Raw genomic sequence first — 27,209 nt, 5'->3', positions numbered from 1 at the left:
AAGACAGTAACCAATATTTTAAATAGTTGTTTAATAGCATCTTTTTATGAAAAAAGGCCTGTATCACCGATACCAAAACTGATTTATTTCTCTCTTAATTTTAGCCAAGTATAATTGAAAGCTACAAAATGTTGAAATATTTTATCTCACTCCCTGAAATGAATGTGAAGCTACCACAAAGAAAAGTTGCAAGTAACTTTGAGCCAAAGACAAACGAACAAGTTCACACAAGACAAGGGTGACATTTAAAAGATAATAATGTAAATTCATTGTACACTTATTACAGATTTTCTTTACCACATAAATAATTACGGGAAAATATTGAATTGAGATTAATGTTTTAAATCTTACCTGTTTATAAATCCATTTTGTACAGTGTACAAAACAATCGTCCAGACAAGATGATCACAAGTTATAGTAATAATTATAGTAGTATTAATAGTAAAGTCCTCTGATTTCATTTTCAAATCAATCAAAAACAGAGACGCAAGTTGCATTTGAATGAAACGAGACCGCGTCCATTGTGATACGTGGATGTTCGCTGCTATAATGCGTTGCTATTGACAACGGTCATTATAAGGAAGGAAATGCCACAGAATAGAATCTTGCTTAAAAAAGCGCATAGAGCTGCTTGATTTATTTGTTGTTTGTTGATTTTCAAATATAAAAAAAAATGTTTTCAGTGTGTGCATCTGTTCTTTTTGAAGACTTTCATCTCATTTGAACAAAACCGTGATAATATTGATAATCGGGATAATTTGGGTCACTAATCGTGATATGAAATTTTTATACAGTTCTATCCCTGGATCCCGAGATGGACAGTGCCCTGCCGGAAATAGATGCTGCCTAAACACCTGTGGTCACGCATGCAGTGGACACTGAGGCTGATTAACCACCGTTGCGGATTCATTTTGCATAATACATACTTGAAATCAAATCAGTGCTTCATTTCTTTTTCTTGCAGGCTTAACATTTGTAGAATCATATGGGCATGGCTAGATGGCTAACTAAATATAATTACCCCATAACCTAAGTAACAAGCTGAAGTAGTCAAATTAATTTTGCTTTGCTGGGGTGTTGCTGAATTGCACATATGTAGAACCAATCATATTAGAGAAAAATTATATAATGAGTCATGTTACCTTTGCCATGTACCTATCCTATATAAACTGTTGTATTCCGGTGGGATTCTCTATAATTGATATGAGGTCATCCTGACTGTGATTAAAGCATATTCAAAGGCATCGTTTGGAGTCTGTCTGATTACTGCTCCACACTAGAGATCTTACTTCTATTCTCAAGTGATAGTGCTGAAGTGGGACACTAGAGTGCGTTGGTGAATTTCTACCACACACACATATAAAAATAGGTAAGCTGATGATGGTACTACTTGGATAGTCTAATTTGATCAGTCGTACTTTTAGTTTAAGAACCAGTGAGTTCAGAAAAAAAACATTACATTCTTATACAAAATCCCTTCAGGCATGAAAACAAAAATGCTGCAAGCTGTTCTCAAAAGGTTATGGGTTTCCTAGTCATTTTATTATGGGAAAGTTCACCAGTGTCAAAGAGCTGCTTCAGAATTTGAATTTAACACCACTCAGAACAAAAACACACGGTTATAATGATGTGGTCATCCACCAGGCAAAAGCACGAAAATACAGGCAAAATACAAAAAAAGTCCAGTCCTTTAAAACAGCACATATTTGAATATCAGTGCATTACAGAAAAGTAGTTGGATTGTAGCGTCTGTGTTTCTGTGACATTTGGTCACACTCTCAAAGAGGTGGCGTAAACTCAGACGACTTCACATCACTGATGCTCTTTCATGTATATTTCTCCCAGATGTCCGAACCATCAGCTCCTTTGAGAAATGGTCACGTGACAGCAAGCTGTGGTTTTCTAAAACAACACTGCAAAAAAATGTCTTTGGTTATGTGACTCGACAAAACAAAATAAGAAAAAAAAAAATATTTAAAAAGTGGCTTATCCATCTGTCTTGGAAGCTCATTTGTTACAGAAAAAGTTCAGAACAGTCACTTGGCTTTGAGTCCTTCCAGGGCTGAAAAGCATCTCGATTTTCTAGTCACGATTCTCTCAGCTGCCCAATATGGACATTTTAGGCGTCAGACCTGCTCTCTGCAATTAGGTCAGCATTGGCACTCCCCTTATGCGACGAACAAGGTTGGCCAACCGTTTGGCCAGCGGTGGACTCGGTACATCCACCTGGAACGTGCGGGTCAGCAAGTTGTAAAAGGAGCCGTAGCCCACCGCGACCACAGTGCAGGTGAGGCAGATGACGTTGTAGGGCATGCTGAAGTCGGGCGTGGGTAGATTTACCAGCAGGGGTTCGGTATACACTCGCACAAAGTAGCTTGATTCTTCTTTAACTGGGACACTGGAAGTCAGAGGTGAAAATGTTATAAAGAACCAAAACAAATAAGGTACACTTATTTACTATTAACACCAAGGACAGTTTATACTTACAAACTGCTAAATAAAGGTTGGTCTTGTGTGAAGTTGGTGTTCATTGCAACCATACTTGGCACAAGGGCACTGACCACAGAGGACCTGCAATAACATATTTATGGCACATCAATCAGATATAGGGATTCGTACAACCATAATAACATTTTGTGATTTATATTTAGTCAAGAATTAGAAAAGAACCTGGATCTCTCAAAATACTTGATAAGCAAGACTATTACCCAACGTAGAAGCCGTGGTTGGGATCGGGGGTGTACTCAGTCCATTTAAGCAGGGCCCTTTCAAACTGTACAGTGACCTCTGTCATCGAGTGAGGCGGTAACTGGACCAGCATCTCCAGTAGATGAGGACGATGGCGGTCTTTAGCGGGCTGGTAGTGAATGTAACCTAGAGGAGAAAGAACAAAGGTCTATAACCTCTTTATACCAGACTTTTTCTGTCTACTTAAGGTAGGGACTCACCATAAACTAGCGCTTATAAAAGCCGACTGTTGTCGCCTGCGTCGAAAAAAAAAAAACAGCATCTGAACACACCAAAAGGACTACATAGCCTATGACTGTCAACTAGCATGTGCGTTCTTTATGCAGACAGATTCGTCTATATTCATCTTTCAAAAAGGAAACGCGAAACTAAGACTGCAGATAATCAAACCATAAACAAAGCAGTGCTTGCTTTATTAGGCAGCAAGTGAAAATGTTGTCCTCAAAGTTGATGTGTAAGCATAAGGATTTGAGTTTGACAAGGGCTAGACGACTGGGTCAGAGCATCTCCAAAACTGCAGCTCTTGTGGGGTGTTTCCGGTCTGCAGTGGTCAGTATTTGTCAAAAGTGCTCCAAGGAAGGAACAGTGCTGAACCGGCGACAGGGTCATGGGTGACCAAGGCTCATTAATGCATGTGGGGAGCGAAGGCTGGGCCGTGTGGTCAAACATACAAGCTACTGTAGCTCAAATTACTCAAGAAGTTAATTCTGGTTCTGATAGAAAGGTGTCAGAATACACAGTGCATCACAGTTTGTTGTGTATGGGGCTGCATAGCCACTGACCAGTCAGGGTGTCCCTGCTGACCCCTGTCCACCGCCGAAAGCACCAACAGTGGACACATGAGCATTAGAACTGCACCACAGAGCAATGGAAGAAGGTGGCCTGGTCTGATGAATGTTTTCTTTTACATTACACCGAAGGCTGGGTGTGTGAGCGTTGCTTACCTGGGGAACACGTGGCACCAGGATGCACTATGGGAAAAAGGCAAGCCGACAGAGGCAGTGTGATGCTTTGGGCAATGTTCGGCTGGGAAACCTTGGATCCTGCCATCCATGTGGATGTTACTTTGACATGTACCACCTACCTAGGCATTGTTGCAGACCATGTACACCCTTTCACGGAAACGTTATTCCCTGGTGGCTGTTGCTCTTTTAGCAGATAATGCGCCCTGCCACAAAGCACGGTTCAGAATGGTTTAAGGAGCACAACAACAAGTCTGAGGTGTTGACTTGGCCTCCAAATTCCCCAGATCTCAATCCAATCGAGCATCTGTGGGATGAGCTGAACAAGCAAGTCCGATCTATGGAGGCCCAACCTCGAAACTTGCAGAACTAAAAGGATCTGCTGCGAATATCTTAGTGCCAGATACCACAGCACACTTTACACCGTGTATACACTGGACGCGACAGTTGACGCGTTGCATTGTGCCGCGCCCCAACAGCTATAAGCGGTCTACACTGGATGCGACAGTTGCAAAGCATTTGTCCTGCACGTCAGTACGTAATAAATAGAACAAGGCATCAGTTTACTGTTGGGGATTTGTCATGTCACCTCACCGCGCCGCACCCAGGGAAGACAACATTACAATTATAATGGGTTATTTTGTCTTTTGTCAAGCCGAATCGCGTCACAAAAGGGGGACCAACCCAATATTAGGAAGGTGGTCATAATGTTATGCCTGATCAGTGTGTATATATAAAATGATGTCTAATAATGTCATAAATAATCTATTAATGCTATTATTACATCAAAAACCCATATAATTAAGTAATTTTAGGTAAATTTATATTACAGTAAATATATTACATTTACAGAAGATTCAAGTGCCCATAATTGAAGAACTGCTGTAAAAACAAGCAATACATATATAAACCATACATAAAGTTTGGAGTCCACGATACATTTTGAATAAACTCACTGGGTTTGTTATCACGGGATTTGCTGGTGACGGTCAGAGTGTGGATGTACAGCTGCAGATACCAGGGCACTGAATCCATCAGAAGTACAGGAAAAGCCCGATATGGGTGGTTATTATAGATGACGGTGTGAATCTCCCCTGCCTGCAGCCCAAAACCAGCCACGTACCGCTCTGCGTGCAGCAGAGGACGCAGCATATCACCTGAAGCACAACCAGAGATTAAAAGAACCACATTTAAAAATGAGTATGTTCCAAAGAACATTAGATTGTTACTGTAATAACGTAGATAGTTCCAGTTATTTTCACTTGAATACAATAATAATGCTGAAACCATCATAGTTTTACAATGACTATCATAGGGCACCAATCCAGATAAAGTCCATCAGATGGACACCATCTATTTAAGTCATTCATACCGCTGTCCCCTTTCCAGCGCAGTAGGAGATTGAGTGAACGTAACTGGCCAAACGTCTCAGCTCTGGTCAGGTCATATACTGAATATGTCCTGCGATCCCCCAGCACCACAGCTTGGCTGAGCAGAGGAGTGGCAGGACTCAACTCAAACAGCTCCCCCTGTTGGACAAACAGCATAACGCTCAAACAAACTGACTGAAAATAGCAGAAAACCACAGGGGAAAATGGTTAAATGGAATTTACAATTAAAAAAAGCCTCTTATCCAGTTCTATTTCCCGTTTACAGGAACATTAAATCCTTCACCTCAGGGTTGTCTGTGATGTCCACATAGACTTTACTAGAGGAAGCAAGAGGACATGCCTCTGTCAGAGTTCGAGAAAACATCTTAAACAGGGACCATTCTGTCAAAAGATAAGAGTAGACCGTAATTAATATACAGATGTATTGAGCATATATTGCTTCAGGTGTGTAATAGCAAAAATAATGAATGAGGTGCACCAAAACTTAAACAAAGTCTCAGCCTTTTCTATGCTTTCATGACACTTCTCTATCTAGATTTCACTTTTACCCCTTGTTTTTTTATTCACTCTTTTAGAATATTTCACTATGTTTGCACCCCAAATGTGATTTAAATGAGATTTAAACAATATTGCAATTAAAACTCATGTAAACACAATACTTCAATCAAATTGATGTGATGAAATTCATAATAGTAGCAACCATAACCATATAGTAAAATGTGACGTATGCTGATTTTAAATCACAACAGACATTTAAATGTATTAAATTCTGACCAAAGTGCACACGAGTTTGTCGAACAACTTTGCGCAACATGAATAGAATGCAGTATATTGATGGACATTGAAATGGAGACGTTTTGCCAAAGAATCAACAAATCCATGTGCGCTGGAAGAGCTTGGCCAGTAACACAGCTACTGTATGTGCGGTGCATTGAGGTATGTGAATAATGGTGGCAAACAAAACATTTCTCAGAGAATAATCAGAATAATGGAAATCGCATGTAAACAGGGTGAAAGGTTTTGCTTGTGACATGATTGCGTCCTTACTCTGATTAATGGAAATAAATAAAATCACATTATTGGTGCACATGTACAGTATATGTAGTCATTGTCTTTTTCAAACAAGTTTCTCATACCGAGCAATATTTCAAAAGCCTTTTTACACACTTCAGCTAAAACACCCTACAAATAGCTTACTTATAGTTGCTGCACTGAAATGGGAAAGCAGAAAATCTTCTGACATCAAACATTCATTTATTACTTACCCTTTTTGCCTTGGCCTGACGTGTAGAGATCAAACACTACATTAAGAGTTTGTCTCAGCTCCCATGCTTTATTTGTGCATTGTTCATCCTAAGAGAGACAAATCTGGAGGGTCATCAGGATGCAAGGATTTTTCTAGACAATGTACAGTCTGTGACTATGCCAGAACATAATTTCTGTATTTTTTAACAGAACCTTACCTGACAGACGGGTCTGATGTGAACAGCCTGAGAGTGGAAACTGCTGTGAAACAGCTTCTCTGACTTCATGAGAACCGCCAGACCTGCCTGCAGAAAAGAAAAGGGCATACATTTATAAATGCAATGCCTTCTTTTAAATGACCAGTTATTAAAACCACAGGCAATGATCTGAACCTTAGAACCACAAGGGAGAAGTTTCTTCCAGGGTGTCAGATTCTCAGTGCAGACGATTTCACGTGGTAACGTGGCGTAACGTAGAAAACGGTGATCTGTGGCTGTTTAGAGAGAAAAATATCAATATCAAGTACATAAACTTTCATTTGTTGCTTTAAAAATCGGGGTGAATTTAAAATCCCTCAAAAGTCATAATTAAATGTTCAGAGTTTGTCACACCATAAAAAAATGTGTTATTAAAGTTGTTATTTCATGCATTCTGACTTATTTACACTGTTTAAGAGTTGGATTCTCATGCTAAACATGGCCAAAATTTGACAAAAAAATCATGACGGAGTATTTCTGTGCCAAATACACTCCTTCAGGATTTGAACAAGTTTTGTAAAGTTTTTTTACGAGTATGGCCTTGTATGACGTCATAAAGGGTGGATTTCCTTGTATGGGCACTTCTCCCGGATGACCGCATGCGCCCATCAATGAGCTTCGTTCGGGTTACGGAAGCCGCCGACAATGCTGTCATTTTGTTTTTAGACCACAAAATCAACAATGTCACTAAAGAAGTGTGTTTCTGGTTGTGAGGGAAAGATAACCTTGTTCAGCTTCCCAAATAACACAGAGTTAAGGAAACAGTGGATAAAGTTTGTTTTTCCAGAGCAGCAACAGAGTTCTACAAGTGTGTTTGTTTGTACGAAACCACAGCCGGTGAGTGAAGCTGCATCAAATGTCTGTGTTTTGTTGGCAATCGCCGCCGTAAGTGCATATAATGTAAACAACACGAACGTTTAGTGAATCGAAAGTTATCCAGGGATAATGCCATGATGTATTTTGTGTGTGCGCTCGTGTCTCTTCAGCTCCACCCACTGCACGCGTCCACCAGTTTGGCTGTTTTCGGAAAGAATCGGTACAGCGTTTCTGTCTTTTATAAATATGATAAAGCTAAAGACTCTTCGGAGATATGAAGGATGCAATACTACTATATATTCAAGATTAACATAAGACTGGCAGAAACTGTGTGTGTTCTGTACCCTTTAACCAGCCAAATTTGAATGATAAAAAAAATCCGGCAAGTAAACAAAAAAGCTTATCAAAATCTTGAAGAAAAAAAAAAAAAGGGGCCGTGTCCACTGTCTGTGCTGAAACCACGCAACCACGCCCACTCGCGGGAAAGCTGCTGTAAGCACACAAGACAACACTCATTAGTGGGCACGTACTGCAACGATGGCACCAGGGACAGGAGGATGAAGGCCAGGGCAAGAGATAGTCGGTTCGGCCCCATTCTGCAGCAGATTATCAGTGAATCCTAGGTGTCTCTGATTAAAGTTTGTAAAACTATCCAGGGTAAAATGTTCCCTGCAGAGGCAGGTGTTGGCGGTGCTCCTCAGCTCTCTTCACAGAATTAATCCACCTCTTCTTGATATCATCGTTTTTGTTTTGTAAGCTGTTTTGTAAGTTATCGCAACCAGGTAATATGCATTTATGTGAAGGCGGCATTACTAGCTAGCAAACTGTAGGCTGTAGTAACGGTTCTGACAGTAACTCGCGATTGAGTGGGCGAACTGATGCGAATGTGCTCTAGTTATTATAGTGTTATGGGAGGGGCCATGCCACCATCGAGCCACCGTTTTAGCCCTGAACGCAGAAATGGTGAAAAACCACAATGCAGTACTACAGTTCACAGTCTTTGTAATGCGTCTCAGCAATATATTACTAATATTTATAATGCGTTTAGAAACAAATCTCAGAATTGCCTTTACAGGGACTTGAAGTAAAGATAAATCTCCTGCTGATGTGACATTGACTGAAAACTAAATGTTCAACGATTAAAGTTGCAAAGTAACGTATTTTCTTCAGTATTGTGACGTAAAAATGAATTGATGAAAAAAAAAAGTAGGGCAGGGACTTGGATCTGTGCATCAGTAGTTGATTCGAAAAGAAACATGCATGGATGAATCTCATATCATCATCAATAACATGCATTCAAAAATGATTTAATGCCAAATCAGTGCAGGTCAAAATGAACTCCAGTTGCTTTATCACTGTCAGTGTGAATGGCCCTTTATAATGAACTAAAAGAGCCGTACCATTTCCCAGACCCAGTGGTTTAAAAGAAGCACTGGGCTGTACTGTGTTGGTCAGGTCAATGAAGTTCAGGGACGCACAGAAGATTCCAGAGAGGACATTGGTAAGCTCCTTCCAGTTTCCATCCACACTGAGAATTCAAGAAATATCAGTGGACTGTTAATCCATTTTGGGGCTACATTTTACACTGTTCAAATTGCAGAATAAAAATACTATGCTTATAAATCAGGGATACTTTAAAATGATTTTCACAATTGATCTCTACTCACTCGCTGACTGTGTGATGGAACCAGACCCACAGCTCTGCACCAGGTGGAGAGGGGATGAAGGGCTGCCCCCACTGCATGGTCCTCCAGAAGCCCTGCGTGAAGGAGATGTGCAGCTCTCGCACTGAAAACTTGGAGAGCACTTGGCCGAGGGATTTGGGGAACAGCCGGTAATGAGAGACTGTAGGCAAAAAAGACAAATGTTAAAAAGCCCCCATTTTGCTTTTTCGTATATTACCTTTCATGTCATGAGTAACGTGTCTGTTTGTGAATGACGTAAAACGTTTCAAAGATCAAAGTGCACGATAAATGGAGTTATTGTCTCCTAAAAGAAATAACCGGATCTGAACTGCCTGAAATGAGTCGTCAGTAATTCCAGTCTTACTTCCTGCACAAACCTATGTAGGTTTATAGCAAATTTGCATAATGCCAGCCTATGGTCTTCATTGGCTGCCCCACGAACAGCATCTACTTTGACCCTCAAGCACTGTAGTTGTAGCTGAGGCCTGGAAGAGTCTGGTTTGTGTTGTCTGCATGTCGAGAAGACGCTGTTTTCAGCGCTGCCAAGCAAATCAACTTTGCATGCACTTCCAAAGGCTGAGGACACGCGCGTGCATTGATATGGTGAAACCATTTATGCCATCCTTACTGTTCGCATCACTGTTTATCAAGAAATTCAGAGATGGTCATTTGTGTTTCGTTTCTGAAACGTGCTGTGAGTGGTAGACCAATCACAACAGACTGGGCCATTCATTCTCTACACGTGATGATTTCCTTTACGATTGCTATTCATTGATTTATTTTAAATGGATAAATTGGACCAGAAAGAAATGCAAAAAGTGAAATTAATTTGTATATGTCCATAGTTCAGATATGTTTACAGCTTGAAAGTGCTTGTAAGGTTTCAAATTAAACCTCTTCCTCTGTACGAGTGAGCATCAGTAACGAATAGCCATGATTGAAGTGACATCAACTCCCCTCTTTGATTGATTGGCTAGAGGAGCTGTCAATCTACAACTAGTGGACCAATAGTGATGCTTAAGCCCGCCCTAATTTACAACTCGAATTGCAACATTTGGAAAAACAAGCTCAGAACGTAATAAAACCAAAGAAAACAACTTTTAAGAACACAAACATACGTTTAAGAGTTGTGCAATATAATTTTTATTGGGTTTAAAGTTGATTCATGCTTGTTTGTTTTTTTATACGCTTTTAATTTTTTGATTCACGCTTATACATTTGATGTGACCGCATTGTTTGCTATTCTGATCATTTTGCATGTTTGTGCAATATATTTTTACATGATTTTAATTTTTTGATTCATGCTCATTATTTTTTGATCTGTGACCAAAGTACTTTAGGCGGAAAATTGATACCATAGGGGCGTGTTCCAGCGGGAACCGAGGCTGCATTATCAACTGTATGCACTGTGCACTTTCTTTTTCTTGTCCAGGGGTATTGTCTTTTTTAATGTCTGCGGGGTCTTGGTCTAAAGTCCTACTGTTTGCTGGGTATTGTTGGGGAACATTGTCTGTTTTTGTACTTATGATGTCTGTCTTTTATGTCATTTACGTCTGAGAGTTGTACCAAGACAAATTCCTATTAACTTGTTGACATGGCAATAAATTTATTGAATTGAATTGAAACCCTCCATAGGTAGACGTGGTTCTGAGGGTTTTTTTTCTCCAAAAGATTATCCCATGTCAGAACATTCTGCATCTGCACAATTCTAATACTTCCACTTATTGATTGGTTTAGAAACAGTGACACTGGAACTATGAGAAAGGGGGATTGACTACAAACACACACTTCTACAAAGAGAGGCTTTTTGGATATTTCATTTAAAGCCGTCATGAAACCGAAGTTGCAATAGACTTTTCTTCCCAATTGTGATGTATATCTGAGTGAAACGCCTTCTCGAAAAAGAAAAAAAAATGTAGGGCGAGACTTGATTTTGTCCATCGTGTAATTGTTTGGATCATTGTGGTTTGCTATTGCTGTGTATATATATATATATATATATATATATATATATATATATATATATATATATATATATATATATATATATATATATATATATTTATTTAATTTTTATTTATTTATTTTTTTTATAAGAATTGTCCACTTTGATTTCATGGTGCCTTTAAAAGCTACAACTTTCCCTGGTTTAAACGAAGGGCTAGATTTGACTTCATTTTTTCTAAATAATAATAATATTAATAATTATTATTATTAATTTTACTTTTTTTGTATTTATGTATTCTCTGTTTGTCCGTGTGTGTGCAATATGCTAGCATGCTTTGTAATGTACAAAGACACCTTCTTTGGGTGAAGATGGTCACTTCTACAGCGATGATAACTCACCCTTCTGTCCCTCTTGCAGGAAGTCAGTATCCCATAGTGTGCGGAACTGGAAGCTGGCATAAATGTCCCCGGAGTGCAGGGGTCGGATGACCAGCTCCTCGTCAAACTGATCTTTCGCCGGTGCTAGTTTAAAAGATTCGGTGTCTTTCATGCCATCGCTTCTGTCCACCTCAACATCAGTCGACTGCCATTGCCTTTCATTCTGAGCCTCTCCAGCGATGCTGCCATCGGCATTAATTTCTCGCAGAGCGTCTGAAGCGCTCTGTTTTTCTCCTATATTATCGTTTGATTTCTCAAGCGTGTCACAGCTACTGTGGCGAGCTAAACTAGAAAAAATCAAAATGATTACTAGAGACAAACCGCACCTGTGCACTGCCATTTTCGCTACAGTTTCCCTTGCGGCAACACTTCCTGGATGGGGTTGACAGCATTGACCAATCAGCGAAGGGTTTGTAGACATTTGACCAATGGGAGAGGGGAATGTAAAATTTGACCAACAGGAGAAGAGATTCTTCTGTTTATGGTAAATTCAGTGCACAAGATTATAATTAATAGTGAATAAATATCAATATTATTATAAATATTAGTATTTATGTAAAGGAAGAAATGCTAGACAACAGCGTAGTCTGACACAGGCTAGAAGAAACTGTTGAATAAAGTCAAATTTTTGTTTGTTTTTTGCGCACACAAAATCATAAATTCGTAAAATTAAGGTTGATCGAGAACCACTGGAGTCACATGGACTATTTTAACGATGTCTTTCTACCTTTCTGGACCTTGAATGTTAATTAAATAGCTGTCTATGTGGGGTCAGAAAGCTGCGGTCTCACGGGTTTGGAATTACAAATAATAATTAATGACAGAATTTTCATTTTTTGGGTGAAATGAAACCCTACCCTTTAAAAAATATGTTAATATAAAATAGATTTTAAAAATACAGAAACAAAATTATTTTAAAAAGTAAAGATTATGAAAGCATCGAAGGAGATCCTATAATAATTTAATTACAGTAGTAAAAATACATAATATTTTATTATATGATACGATTAATATCATATTTTAAATATGGTTTCATTATACATATGGTGATTATCTCTAAGGTGGACATCCAACTTAATATGATATTTACCTTCTGTATCTAACCATGTCAACAAATAAAAAAGCCAGATATTTATTATCATGTTAAATATAATACTTTACCCCAACAGCAGTGGTGTCTTTTACCCCAAATAGCCTACCAAACTTTTACATGTTCTTCCGTTATTGAAAAACTGTTGATTTAATTACCTTGAAAATCATTAAGAAGACCTTTGTCTCAAAATATGTTCAATAATTTTAGCGGTTCTCATTTAAAAACATCAAATATTAGATAAAATTGGCACAGAATCAACTTTGCGCTGCTGCCCGCAATGGCGTCAAGGATTAGCCAAATTTCCATGTGCATCTTGAAAATGAAAAGCGAATGTTTTGGAAAGTGCTGAGGCAAGTTTTTGTGCCATCTAGTGATTTAGAGGAAAATAAAATCAAAAGCGCCTTTTACCCCATGGAGCCTTTAGCCCCGTTGTACCCTACTACCATTGACCTACCATAGTGTCACATTGAAACATAATTCAGACTGATAATGGACAGCTCAGAATATACTCCATGTGTTGTCATCTCGAGCCTATACTGTAATCACGACATGCCATGAACGCAGGATTATTAATGGCCCTTCACATGAGTCACTTCCATTATGCGTTTTGAGGTCAGCATGAAATAGAATTTTCTATAGTGTTTTCTTCCCTTTTGTGATGTATACTTGAGTGGAACTTTGCGAACAAGAAAAATTGTAGGGAGGGATTTTTCTTTTTTCTTTCGGGAATTAGTCTCGCATAGCCAGACTGTCAGACCATCAGACTGACGGCAGAAGGTCTGGACTCCATCGCAGCTTTCATTGGCCAAGGACCACCCAAGAGGACGTTTGACTGACATGTAACACAACCAATCACAGTTCACTTTGTTCCGCGTCATGTTTAGTGGCGTGAAAATGTAAAGTTAAAGGTCCCGTTTTTCCTGTGTTTTTGAAGCTTTGATTGTGTTTACAGTGTGCAATATAACGTGTTCATGTTTCGCGTGTAAAAAAACACAGTATTTTTCACACAATTTACTTATCTGTAATCTGTATACCGCTGTTTTCACTGTCCTAAAAACAGCTTGAAGATTTCCTTATTCTATGAAGTCCCTCCTTCAGAAATACGTAACGAGTTCTGATTGTGCCAGCGGTTCCCGTGTTGTGACAGCAGCTTAGCGCACATTGCCCGGAAAGGTCACGCCTCTCGAACATGTCTCGCGGACATCCTATAGAATTCAACCAATCAGGTGACGACTTCGAAACTCCTGAGTGTTTCCAGAAAAGTGGGCCATATTGTCCCGCTCACGAAAGTAAACGTCATCAAAGAGAAGAGTTGTCACTGCGTGATGAAGAGGGAGTTATTTTGATTCAAGATTACAAGGACACATACATTTAAAAAAATTATGTCCACGCATAAATCATTGATAATAAATAATGCAATATTCCATAAAAAATAAAACAATTAACCTATCAATTTTGATTTCATGGTGACTTTAAAAGATACATTCCGAGCGAAACACTAGACTAGACTATCAGGTCTGTCTATAAAAAGCCCAAATGAATGAATTCATTTATGAAGGCACTGTAAAAACGTCATGCGCTAGCATCCTGTGATTCAGAACGGATGCTCGCTTGTCAGTGGGTCATTGTGGAGTGGATAAAGGTGGCATCTGCGCGCGCGCGTACACACACACAAATACCCCAGCCCTTATGACAGACACACTCGGTCTCCCTCCCTCACGCACACACACACACACACACACATACACACACACACACGGTGACTGTACAGGGTTCTAATTCAGCATGCCTGCTGCTGGATGCTTTTAGACCGAGACACATCCGCCTCACCGACGGGTTTGACTGCCTCAGAAAGGGATTTCAATATTTTATTCATAGCTCCTCATGGCTTCATCGGACGGAATAGACAAATGTCTTCTGCACAGAGGCAGATCTCAAAGTGACCCGAACATCCTCAGCGAGTCTGGCATCGATCTCTCGCACAGCGCAGGTAAGATGCATTTATTGTCTGGAGATGCCATTAGAATAAGCGCTTTTCATTTCCACGCGCGATGGAGGTGAAAGTGGCTCCATAACCTGCGCTAATAGTCTCCACTTTCATTTGAATGTTGTGTGCAGCACGATTGAGATCAATCAAATTACGCCGCATTTGATGCTCTGTCTGTATCCCGTTGAAATGCATCTGGGTACCATAGTGATATTTCCCTACGGATGTGTGTTAAGGCTGCTACGAGACGTTGAGAGAAAGAGAGAGAGAAAAAACAGCATAGCAGACAGTCTAGAGATTATGTACCAACTGTGGCTTATGCTACAATTCAAAATGAGCAGACAAAAAGATTTCGATCCTATTTTTTTCATTGAGGGAGGATCCACGTTGTCTTTTGTCTCGTGCACATCCTTCCGTGTGCAATCTCTGTCAGCATTTAATCCAGGTTTGCTATTGAAGACCTGATGAAATTAGATGCATTTTTGCTGCTTTGGCAACATTGGCTGGGGTGTCTGATACCTTCGTTCCGCACTGAGACTGCGCATTCACTGCATTCAACAGAGCAGGTCAATGGTGTCTCCAGAAGAAACTGATGTAGTCCCAGGCGTGATGTGTATTGATGCTGTACATCTCTGTAATTTGGAGTGTTCGGTGTGGTCTGAAATAGCCTGTGTGTATTCATTGTCTTCATAGAATGGGTGAATCTCATCAAACCTGTCAAGAATGCCTGGGTCATATTACACCCCAAATTCAGAGGAAAGAAATACAACACTGTACTATAATAAGAAACTAGAAATAGAAGCTAAGTAAAATGAAGCCGAAGATTGTGTGCATTGACTGTGTACATTACATTACTGTGATGTGCAAATAATAATAATAATAATATAGTATTAAAAAATATATGTGCATCAGTAAGCAGTAATTGTGGTTTTGCTTTAATTCTGCTGAATATTTAATATATTATGTCATATATTTATCTCTATAGCAGGGGAGATTCTAGCCCCAATAAGAGTATGATTTTTAAAAAAGTAATATATTGTTTGTATATTAGGGTAGGCAGGAACAATCAAAGTAGGATCCAGTAGGATCTATACTACCTAGCCAATCCCTAAATATTTATTTTAAATTATTTTAACTAACTAGATCATTCATTCATTTAGAATATAGACAAATCTTATATTACTGTAATTGTCTAGATATATATTGTCTATATTAAACCATTCCTTTTTTGATTTCTTACAAAAAAATTATATATCATTATTATTTCATTATGAATCGATCAATTTGCCACTTCTATAATTCAAAGTGACATCAAAAACCTTGACACTAAGGGTATGTTTACACAACTACGATATACCAAAAACAGAAAGGTTGTCAAAACTATCCCCGTTCACACAGATCCGTGAAAACGACTAAAAACGCTGTATTATTCATGCCAGACCAGTAGATGGCAATGTAACTTTGTAAAAAAAACACTATGCACCTATAGGATGAACCAAGGGGGTAATCCAGCCCCCGGAAAGCGTACCTTCCAAAGGGGCAGCCATTGCTAACCAAGCCATCACCGGCTGTTAGCATCCCATTGACTCCCATTCATTTTGACCTCACTTTGACAGTGAATATCTTTACATCTGAGTTTAAAGACTCCATTCGTCCATTGTTTATTTCTAAACAAACACGGCTCCATTACCTTGTATCTTACACTATCGCCCCCGTTGAAGCTGTTTTTGTAAAATATAGGCTAACGATTGCGTCATAACCACGCGACTGTGTCGCGTTGTTGAGCAAATTACCGTATAGACCCGAGGAGAAGCTCGTAGGCAATCTTTTACTGTCTATGAGGCAATCGAGAGGACGTGGAGGCATAAAGTCCGATAAAGATGTTGCAGATCCTGCTTCATTCATCAAAAGTTGCTCCTGCTCACCCTCGCTGTCTCTGCAAGATTCGGTGATTCAGATTTCACTTTGCACAACTACTAGAAGACTTGCCACTGTCAGACAGGTTGCCCACATCACATCTACGTCGTCAAGCTCAGTCTGAGGCTGCGCAGTACGCTCAGCCATCAGAACTGACTTCAATTTTCACCGTGGAAGTCTATGGGGTCGCTGTGTCCATTTCTTTTACTGTCTATGTGCTGAACACATGATACGCATGTGCATGACATCATCATTTTCACAAAATCGCTTTTTGGAGACGATAACGGTATCGTTTTCAAAAAATTGCATTTTCAGGCCCCTGCCATTGTCGTGTAAATGAACGGCCCGAAACGCATAAAACGTTTTTCACTGCACTGTAAAAATTATGTCCATGATGTGTTAAGTTGTTCAGATAACATTATATTCTGAATTGTATAAATTAATCTTTTTCTGTGCATTAAAGGTAGGGTAGGCAATTTTGGTGAGGCTAGCAATAGCAAGCTAGCTTTAAAATCACGAGATCCAACCCTCCCTTCTGAGCATCTCCAAAGCCACGCCTCCTCTAAAACACATGAACGCACAAAGTCTGCAAACCGTCCCGAGATGAGAGACGGCATTACATTACCTCATGTCTGAAAGCATAAGCTTGTTATTTGGGTTCAAAAACAACTAAAAGATGACAGAAGCAACTCAAGTGACTGTCTGATGCTGAAACACGCTGATGACTTCCCGAGTTCACACTTACATCAAATCAAATAGAGTAAGGATATATATATATATATATATATATATATATATATATATATATATATATATATATATATATATATATATATATATATATATATATATATATATATATATATATATATATATATATATATATATATACTTCACTCTTATCGTTGATTAAATTGATTAACTTAATGTGCTCCACTCGTGTTTAATTAGATTTAATTATCTGAACGTGCTCCTCCCGAAATTTGTTAATAAAACATCACGCGTGTCAAATTTTTAGTTTAAAATGAACTCAGAATAATAAAGCAACCAGGTTAAGCTACTTATTTTTTTAAGTGAAACCAACAAATCATTTTTACAGTGTGATTGTGTCTTTATTCATTTCTGTGCATGATGTTAATGTAATGCCACAATAACACGTTTTAATTACTTATCCAAAATAAGTACCTACTAGTGCTGGGCGGTATACCGGTTCATACTGAATACCGGTGTTTATTTTTGTTATGATATGAATTTTGATTATACCGCAATACCGGCATATGCCGCTTAAACAACGTTCAGAACACTGCGCAGCGCAACACTGTTTGAGAGGGGTCCCGTTTCACTGTTGCACTGTAGTGAGGGCACAGCTGAGATCGCATTACAGCCCTATTTGAGGATATAGGGGCGATTTCGGATTCAACCTATGATTACAGCGGTTCAAACACCACGGTTTAAACAACACGCGGCGCGATGAGAGTAACACTGCTCACCACATGGATCATATACTCTGTGACTGAGTGCTCTAAACATGAACCAGCAGTGTGTATGCAAACATATTTCATCACATCTTCTTCAAATGAAATATATGTGCAATCAAGGACACTGATACTACAGCCGTACGTCAGATCACGACCGCAATGACGCGATGGATTATTCTGATATACCGAAGACAATGATGTAAGTTAATAGACTGACAATTCAAAGAAGAATGGGCAAAAAAGTAACCGCTTTATTCTTTATGTATTAAACTGGCGTGTCATTTGTTCAGAGACTGTAGTGCTCTTAAATGAATTGAAAATATCCTTAGACCTTTTACATTTTCCTCAGCGTTTCTCCCTCGTTTTGGCAGTTTGTTATATAGGGTTAGATTTTTAAAATGCTTAAGGTGCCCTCAACTCAGTTTTTTTCTCTTTGTGGTCATATTTTAATATTCATGTGTCTGTAGTGAGTGTGTTGCAGGTCTGTGTTTTATTGGTTGTTGTCTCCCTACAGCATTATTTTGTGGGGCTTTGCAAACCTGTATTAACTCTATTGTGGAATTTTTCTTCAATATTCACTCATAATGACAGTAAAACAGGGCATTCTAGTCAATCTACTGCAGTATTTCCTCTCTCAATCAGTAGAAAATGTGGTTAACACCTGGTCATGCATGGGGGAAAAAAATACCGTCATATACCGCGAAACCGGTATAATTTAGAAAAATACTCTGATATAAATTTTTGGTCATACCGCCCAGCACTAGTACCTACTTAAGAGAGTATGCAATTTCTGGCGTAGCCTAAAAGATGGGGCAGAGATAAAATAAGTCTCTGATGTCCCCAGAGTGTGTAGCAAGTTTTTTTATGTGTCCTTTTAAATGCAAATGAGCTGCTGCTACCGGCCCCCTTTCAGGAAGAGGGCGGAGCTTTAAGAGCTCATGTTAGCAGCTCCGATTACCTCATGTAGACACACACTGAAATGTCAGAAACTGTTCAGCCTTTTATGTTCAAACCGGAGTCTCAAGAAGAAGTGACTTAAGAAGAAGTGACAGCATGTAGAATGCAACAGGACGTTTCTGAATGACTAGTTGATGAATTTATGTAGCTGATGTTCTTATATATAATTATATATATGACTTATATATAAAACTGTATATATATATATATATATGACATATATACAGTGAGGAAAATAATTATTTGAACACCCTGCTATTTTGCAAGTTCTCCCACTTAGAAATCATGGAGGGATCTGAAATTGTCATCGTAGGTGCATGTCCACTGTGAGAAACATAATAATAAAAAAAAAATCTAGAAATCACAATGTATGATTTTTTAACTATTTATTTGTATGATACAGCTGCAAATAAGTATTTGTACACCTGTCTATCAGCTAGAATTCTGACCCTCAAAGACCTGTTAGTCTGCCTTTAAAATGTCCACCTCCACTCCATTTATTGTCCTTAATTAGATGCACCTGTTTGAGGTCGTTAGCTGCATAAAGACACCTGTCCACCCCATACAATCAGTAAGAATCCAACTACTAACATGGCCAAGACCAAAGAGCTGTCCAAAGACACTAGAGGCAAAATTGTACACCTCCACAAGGCTGAAAAGGGCTATGGGGAAATTGCCAAGCAACTTGGTGAAAAAAGGTCCACTGTTGGAGCAATCATTAGAAAATGGAAGAAGCTAAACATGACTGTCTATCTCCTTCGGACTGGGGCTCCATGCAAGATCTCACCTCGTGGGGTCTCAATAATCCTAAGAAAGGTGAGAAATTAGCCCAGAACTACACGGGAGGAGCTGGTTAATGCCCTGAAAAGAGCTGGGACCACCGTTTCCAAGGTTACTGTTGGTAAAACACTAAGACGTCATGGTTTGAAATCATGCATGGCACGGAAGGTTCCCCTGCTTAAACCAGCACATGTCCAGGCCCGTCTTAAGTTTGCCAATGACCATTTGGATGATCCAGAGGAGTCATGGGAGAAAGTCATGTGGTCAGATGAGACCAAAATAGAACTTTTTGGTCATAATTCCACTAAACGTGTTTGGAGGAAGAAGAATGATGAGTACCATCCCAAGAACACCATCCCTACTGTGAAGCATGGGGGTGGTAGCATCATGCTTTGGGGGGGGGGGGGTTTCTGCACATGGGACAGGGAGACTGCACTGTATTAAGGAGAGGATGACCGGGCCATGTATTGCGAGATTTTGGGGAACAACCTCCTTCCCTCAGTTAGAGCATTGAAGATGGGTCGAGGCTGGGTCTTCCAACATGACAATGACCCGAAGCACACAGCCAGGATAACCAAGGAGTGGCTCTGTAAGAAGCATATCAAGGTTCTGGCGTGGCCTAGACAGTCTCCAGACGTAAACCCAATAGAGAATCTTTGGAGGGAGCTCAAACTCTGTGTTTCTCAGCGACAGGCCAGAAACCTGACTGATCTAGAGAAGATCTGTGTGGAGGAGTGGGCCAAAATCCCTCCTGCAGTGTGTGGACTACAGGAAACTACAGGAAACGTTTGACCTCTGTAATTGCAAACAAAGGCTACTGTACCAAATATTAACATTGATTTTCTCAGGTGTTCAAATACTTATTTGCAGCTGTATCATACAAATAAATAGTTAAAAAATCATAAATCGTGATTTCTGGATTTTTTTTTTTAGATTATGTTTCTCACAGTGGACATGCACCTACGATGACAATTTCAGATCCCTCCATGATTTCAAAGTGGGTGAACTTGCAAAATAGCAGGGTGTTCAAATACTTATTTTCCTCACTGTATATATGTTCCCTAAATGCATCACATTTTATATATATATATATATATATATATATATATATATATATATATATATATATATATATATATATATATATATATATATATATATATATATATATATATATATATATATATATATATATATATATATATATATATATATATATATATATATATATATATATATATATATATATATATATATATACGCTGTGAGGCATTCAGGATGCCCAGTGTCTTTGTGGACTGAGATAATGCACAATGACCAATTAATCCTGTACTGTCTTAGGAAAGATTAAGAGAAAGTAGCAGTTGATCTCTTTCAATCTGAATTTAAAATCTATTGCGATGAAGACAACTTCTTTGAATCCCCCACAGTGTCACCTTTAGGTTTATTGACTTATTCTGTAGGGACCACTGTTTCATAATGGCTGTGCTATCAATCAATGAGACCAAGAGTCAAGTTAACCTTACTCTTTGTAGTGATGAAAAAATCTGATGTAACATGACACATGCAGGTACTTCCACAGTGCCAGTGTGGGAGCAGCAGCACATTTTTACAAGAGACTGTTCACTGTCGAGTGCAAGTATTTTTAGGCCTTTAAATACAGAGGAGATGCATTTCTAGATTAATGTGGCTCAGATGCTCAGCAGTTATATAGAAAAAGGGCTGCTTTGAGTGACACGTTTATGTTTCTCTTAAAAAATAATGAATTTAATGAATTACGCTTGCATTAAAATGTCTGTATTACAGGAGCACAGGAAAGAATGATGGAGCAAAGAAAGATATGCAAGCTGTAAGAGAGCGAGATAGAGATGGAAATAGAGAGAGGGAGTAATCGAGTGAGTCTGGCATGCTTTACTAGTGCTTTCCTGGTACTCATCGACTAGCTGGTTGGTACTGTGGTTGATGCATCATTCTGTTTCTGAGCTCAACATTCATTAATTAAATGTCTGAACGATATGCGGCCATTCTCTCGAATGCACATAATGTCTGGAGAAGACTGCTGCATCACGATTTAACAATGTGGAAGTTCACACCGCTCACAGATGCCTGTTAACACTTCAGTTTGTGGTGATGCTTTTTTAGCACCTTCCGCCTTCTTAAGAATGTCTGTCATTGTATTTCATCATTCCACACTCTTCAAGGGGTGGTTGATTTATGATTTCACTTTTGTAAGATTAGTTAGTGTGTAGTGTTGCTGTTTGAGCATAAACACTGTCTGTAAAGTTCAAACGCTCAAAGTTCAAAGCAAAGGGAGATATTTTCTTTTTTTTAGAAACTACTTTTTTTTAGGACTACAAACAGCCGGTAGGGACTACAACAAGCTTCTTCACAGGTTAGTGACATCACAAACCCTAAAATGTACCTAAACCTTGCCCCCGGAAACACGCAACAAAGGCCATGTTGAGAAGAGAAAGAGTTGTTGTAGTCTGCTCAAGCTGTCGCATCCGTCTTTTCACATTTATTGCAATGCAGTACGTAACACAAATGCAATAGCATGTCATAAAAGCAAGATGAAAACATAAGTTATAACTGTAATTAAACTAAACTATACCTGTTCTTCATGCAACTTATATTCTCTGGCCCTGTAGGCATTTTACAACAGTTCCCACATGAGCGATTTATAGATTATCATGACAGAATATGCAAATCGATGACTTTGAAGATAGTTAACTCCACATCAGCTACATAAATTCATCAACTAACCATTCAGAAACATCCTGTTGCTTTCTAAATGTTGTCACTTCTTCTTGAGTCTCTCCGTTTTGAACATAAAAGGCTGAACAGTTTCTGACATTTTGTGTCTGCCTGAGGTAATCGGAGATGTTAACGTGAGCTCTTGAAGCTCCGCCCTCTTCCTGAATGGGGGCTGCAGCAGCTCATTTGCATTTAAAGAGACAAAAACAAGTTTTTGCTCATCCTCAAAAAGTGACAATTTTAACATAAATATTATATAAACATATTATATATTATAAAAATAATATTACATATTATTTTTATATTATAAACATATAAAAATGATCTGTGGGTATTTTGAGCTAAAACTTCACATACACATTCTGGGGACGTCAGAGACGTATTTTATATAAAATGTTATATATTTTATAAAAAAGGGGCATTATAGCACCCCTTTAAAAATGTATGCCATTGATGGTGTGAAATAATTCTTAAATGGTCAAGAAACATTTCTCATTATCATCAGTGTTGAAAACAGCATGATACATCCGTTTCTTTGATGAATAGAAAGTTAAAAAGAACATTTATTTGAAATAGAAATCTTCTGTAACATTAAACATTTATTTTCTGTCACTTTTGATCAATTTAATCCTTGCTGAATAAAAGTATATTATATTATATTACATTATATTATTGTAAACATTATGGATTTATGTTGACCGACATACCGTGACATGCAGAGAATGAATTATGGATATCACTTAGGGTTTGATTGTAACACCCTGATTTTACTTTTAAGGTCTGACCACTTTAGTGAACGTCTAGTATCAAATGACTAATTTGTCTATACAACTAGCTCAGCATGTAGTTCTCTTGCCCATAGCTCTCAGAGGTGCATTAACCTTTTAATCTCTGCTCAATATGTCATGTAATGCTTCAAGGGTTGAACAGGAAGACAGGACAGGGAGACATATATAATCATGATTGAGATCTGATTTGTCCCATAAGATTATCATCAAGTTCATTAAAAGAGTTATAAATTTAGATATGATGCACCACCTCATTTCACACCTCTTTGCACATTAAAAGTGTCTTCTCAGTTTGCGCGAACTTCTTGCCCCTGAAAAATGGGATGAAAATGAACCATTTTGGTGAAAGCCTAACTGAGATAAAGTGGTGAAGTGATTGGGGAGTGTGAGAGAAAATACTTCATACTTTATATACTACATAAAGAGACTAAAGTGATTTTAAAACCTTTATCTACACTGTAAAAACAATTCAGGTCTCCAATTGAAAATTTTCTAGTGACCGATCACATCTAAATTTTTCAGTTGGCCAAATTGAATTTATGTGAATTGATACAATTTAATTAACAGAAATTCAATTTGGCCAACTGAAAAATTTAGATGTGATCGGTCACTAGAAAATTTTCAATTGGAGACCTGAATTTTTTTTACAGTGTATATATGAGTCTTAATTTCTGAATCATTTTTCTTTATGTCCAGCACACAAACCAGTATGCACTGAATATTAACTTCCAACATGTTCTTAAAGGCAGGGTAGGCGATTTGTTCCAGAATTTTTTTGTTATGCTGGTTGAAAGTCTCTTCACATCACTAAGGGTGTTTTCACACCTACCTTGTTTGGTCCGAATTTTCAGACTTTTCAGTTTGGTCCGAATCAAAATTATAGGTGTGAAACCTCCCCCGTACCACGGTCCGGACCAAACAGACGAAATTTGGTCTGACGAAAATAGGTAGTCTCGGTCCGGATCAAACTGAACAAAGGTTTGGTTCGTTTCTAGTGTGAAAGCATTTTCTGTATGGTTCGGACATTCAGACCATTTACAGGAAGTTCCTGTTTATGTTTAAATATTATAATGTTATTTTTAAATTCAATCTAGGCTACATTGATTATGAAAAGTGAAAAGATGTGCAATAAGTCAGAAGATAATTTTTTTATGACTTTGCTTAGAAAGCCTTTCTTTAATGTGAATTTCGTTTTGTATAAATTGTATCTTAATTTTAATCAACGTTTAATCAGATAATTGCCTGGATTTAATAAATAAGAAGCAAATAATCTATAGCAAACAATAATCGCGGGAGCGATCACATGCTTTGTACATGAACTGGAGCGCGTCTCAAATAAACCGAAGCTCAGCAGGCTACTCATCTCACAAGCATGAGAAATATGTGTAGCCTATATAAAGCTTGAAATGTCCACTTTTAAACGTAACGAAAAGAAAATAGTCAAGCAATGCGCACCGTTCACTAGTGGCAACGATATGCGTCCGTTCATTCACTCTTGTCAAAGACGCTGACGTCAGACGCACGTCCGTTTACAAACCAATCAATGTCCAGATGCAGCCCACATAGATGATGACGACGAGTGGACGCAAGTGTGTCATTTAAAGTTCTTTAGTGCGCTCGCATAATTGCAATGTGAAACCAAACCAAAACTAACCAAATGTATAAAATGTATCAAAACAACTTTGGTTCGGACCTTGGTGGGGACCTTCAGGTGTAAAAAAGCCCTTAGCTATTCAGTCTAAATGTATTTATATGTATATCATCTGTGGAATGCGTATAGGACCATAAAATGTTCATCCAATATCCAGTATTCAGTCCAAATCGTCAGTCACTGATTACTGTAACCTTTTACAGTTCCTCCTGAACTAAAAAAATTAGCTCATGCTGCATTCACGCCGTAACAACTGTAATTTGGAAGAGATGAAAACCTGTGACGTTATAATCGGGCATGTTCGAACAGGAAGGGGCCATCCCCACAAAGTTGGGAGCATGAAATGGTCCAAAATGTCTTGGTATGCTGAAGCATGAAGAGTTCCTTTCACTAGAACTAAGGTTCCAAGCCCAAACCCTGAAAAACAACCCCACACCATAATCCGCCCTCCACCAAACATTACACTTGGCACAATGCAGTCAGGCAAGTACTGTTCTCCTGGCAACTGCAAAACCCAGACTCGTCCATCGGATTGCCAGACAGAGAAGCGTGATTCGTCACTCCAGAGAACATGCTGCTCTAGAGTCAAGTGGCGGCGTGCTTTACACCACTGCATCCCACGCTTTGCATTGCACTTGGTGATGTAAGGCTTGGATGCAGTTGCTCGGCCACGGAAGCTCATTTCATGAAGCTCTGTACGCACAATTCTTGAGCTAATCTGAAGGCCACACGAAGTTTGGAGGTCTGTAGTTATTGACTCTGCAGAAAGTTGGCGACTTCAGAGCACTGTGTGCCTCAACATGCGCTGACCCCGCTCTGTGATTTTACATGGCCTTCCACTTTGTGGCTGAGTTGCTGTTGTTCCTAATTGCTTCCACATTTGTTATAATACCACTAACAGTTGACCGTGGAATATTTAGTAGTGAGGAAATTTCACGAAAGGCCCATTCTTTCACAAATGTTTGTAGAAGTGTCTGCTAGAAGGCTGTCCCAATACTTTTGGCAATATAGTGTATATCTTAGTGAAACGTCTTCTCGGACATGAAAAAAAAGTAGGAAGGGACTTGATTTTGTCCATGGGGAATTGTTGTTTGAATTGATGGTTGTGGTTTGCTATTGGTGGATCTCATGTGAGTCGCAGGTTGTCCCGCCCAACACATCAAAACACATCATCATAGAAGAGAAGGGAATGGAAGCTTTTTGATTAAAGATTACAAGGACACATGAATAATAAAAAAAAGATGATGTGAACGGAAATCATTTATAATAAATATTGCAATATATTCCGTAAAAAAAGATTTGTCCATTTTGATTTCATGGTGACTAATAATCATGTTCACTTTTAAAATCTCTCTTACTGAGCTATGCAACCATTTTTTTGAAAGTTCCTTGTACATAACACATACATGGGGTTCATGGAAAGGCCACTTTCTGAGGTCGGCTATGACTCATCAGCTTCCCTTGTGGAAGGCTGGTGCGAGCACTTGGGTGTGTGTATTGCCGAACACAGTGTCTGAAGAAAAGGTCTGGCCCAAAGTTTTCCTTTATTTCTTTTCATGCATCTTTTGCTTCTTTGCTTAGGATTTACATAAAACATTATAGTTTTAGACTGACTGTGATTGTGTTCTTAAGAAGATAGTGGAATTCTCCTGTGTTTTTTAGTGGCTTGAAAGGCAGTATCAGTGTTTCCGCTGTCATTGCTGATATGAGCTGTTGTCTTTTAAGAGTAAGAACTTTTAAGAGTAGATGAAACGCAGAAGGCACAAGGAAAGCACAAGCTCAGACTTTAGTGTAACTGTCGTAGGCCAGTAAGAGCTGTAAACCTCACTTCCCTGGCCTCAAGAGGCTGCGGTCTTTTGCATCCTTGTTAGGAGACCACGGTTTGAATCCAGCATGGAGTAGGTCAAGTAGGACCAGTTACATTAGCTTAGCTGACAGTTCTTGGCCATAACTGCTTGTATGTTTTTAATGTTGTATTTTTTGTTGCTTGTCCAATATCCACCAAGAAATTTGTTGTGTGATATTCTATCTTAACAGTGCACTAAATCCTTAATGCAGGCAGCATCATACTGTAGATCACCACCGCAATAAATCTAATGGCTATTATACATTTTGCTAGGACAATGTTTGTTTTCTTTCCCCCAAAGACTTTTTTTTCTCAATTTTGTGGCCTAAGATGACTGAATTTGTTGCACCTTTTCTCAAAAATTGCAGTGATATTTGTGGCATTTCTGTGTTTTTTCAGTGAAAACCCAGCAATATTTGGGATGTTTATATAATTAGTGTTAGTGACAGTAAACGGGAAGAAGCAAAAA

The 27,209-nt window shown here is 38.7% G+C and overlaps 3 protein-coding genes across 4 annotated transcripts in view; 2 read left to right on the top strand and 1 right to left on the bottom strand.

Annotated features, from left to right (window-relative positions):
* LOC307117462 (uncharacterized protein) overlaps positions 1-1,243 on the top strand; it is a 28,927-nt gene extending 27,684 nt beyond the window's left edge. Inside the window, exon 9 of the mRNA XM_079802317.1 lies at positions 795-1,243. Coding sequence (XP_079658443.1) covers positions 795-850 — 56 coding nt within the window. The 3' untranslated portion in view covers positions 851-1,243. The remainder of the gene's footprint in view (positions 1-794) is intronic.
* pigt (phosphatidylinositol glycan anchor biosynthesis, class T) lies at positions 1,169-11,867 on the bottom strand. Its single transcript, XM_079802316.1, has 12 exons — positions 11,451-11,867; positions 9,087-9,264; positions 8,820-8,947; positions 6,739-6,839; positions 6,565-6,651; positions 6,367-6,454; positions 5,385-5,482; positions 5,083-5,239; positions 4,667-4,867; positions 2,709-2,874; positions 2,488-2,571; positions 1,169-2,398 (listed from the first exon to the last, which is right to left on the bottom strand). Exons 1-12 carry the CDS (start codon positions 11,827-11,829, stop codon positions 2,146-2,148), a joined length of 1,920 nt encoding a protein of 639 aa, XP_079658442.1. The 5' UTR covers positions 11,830-11,867; the 3' UTR covers positions 1,169-2,145.
* Positions 11,868-14,247: 2,380 nt separating this feature from the next.
* phactr3a (phosphatase and actin regulator 3a) overlaps positions 14,248-27,209 on the top strand; it is a 46,998-nt gene continuing 34,036 nt past the window's right edge. Inside the window, exon 1 of one of the 2 annotated variants that reach the window (XM_079801848.1) lies at positions 14,248-14,572. In XM_079801848.1, coding sequence (XP_079657974.1) covers positions 14,467-14,572 — 106 coding nt within the window. In that variant the 5' untranslated portion in view covers positions 14,248-14,466. The remainder of the gene's footprint in view (positions 14,573-27,209) is intronic. The other variant, XM_079801847.1, reaches the window with a different exon arrangement.

The sequence above is a fragment of the Gobio gobio genome (genome assembly GCF_949357685.1).
Source record: "Gobio gobio genome assembly, chromosome: 21".
Taxonomy (NCBI): Eukaryota; Metazoa; Chordata; class Actinopteri; order Cypriniformes; family Gobionidae; genus Gobio; species Gobio gobio.
Note: the sequence above shows the minus strand (reverse complement) of the source record. Positions and strands in the feature narration are given on the sequence as shown.

Excerpts from the sequence above, each read along its gene's own strand:
- pigt (XM_079802316.1), bottom strand. The coding sequence starts at position 11,829 with ATGGCAGTGCACAGGTGCGGTTTGTCTCTAGTAATCATTTTGATTTTT. Across the intron at positions 6,840-8,819 it reads ACCACTGGGTCTGGGAAATG|CCACAGATCACCGTTTTCTA; the intron begins GTACGGCTCTTT and ends CTCTCTAAACAG. Across the intron at positions 6,652-6,738 it reads TTCTCCCTTGTGGTTCTAAG|GCAGGTCTGGCGGTTCTCAT; the intron begins GTTCAGATCATT and ends TCTTTTCTGCAG.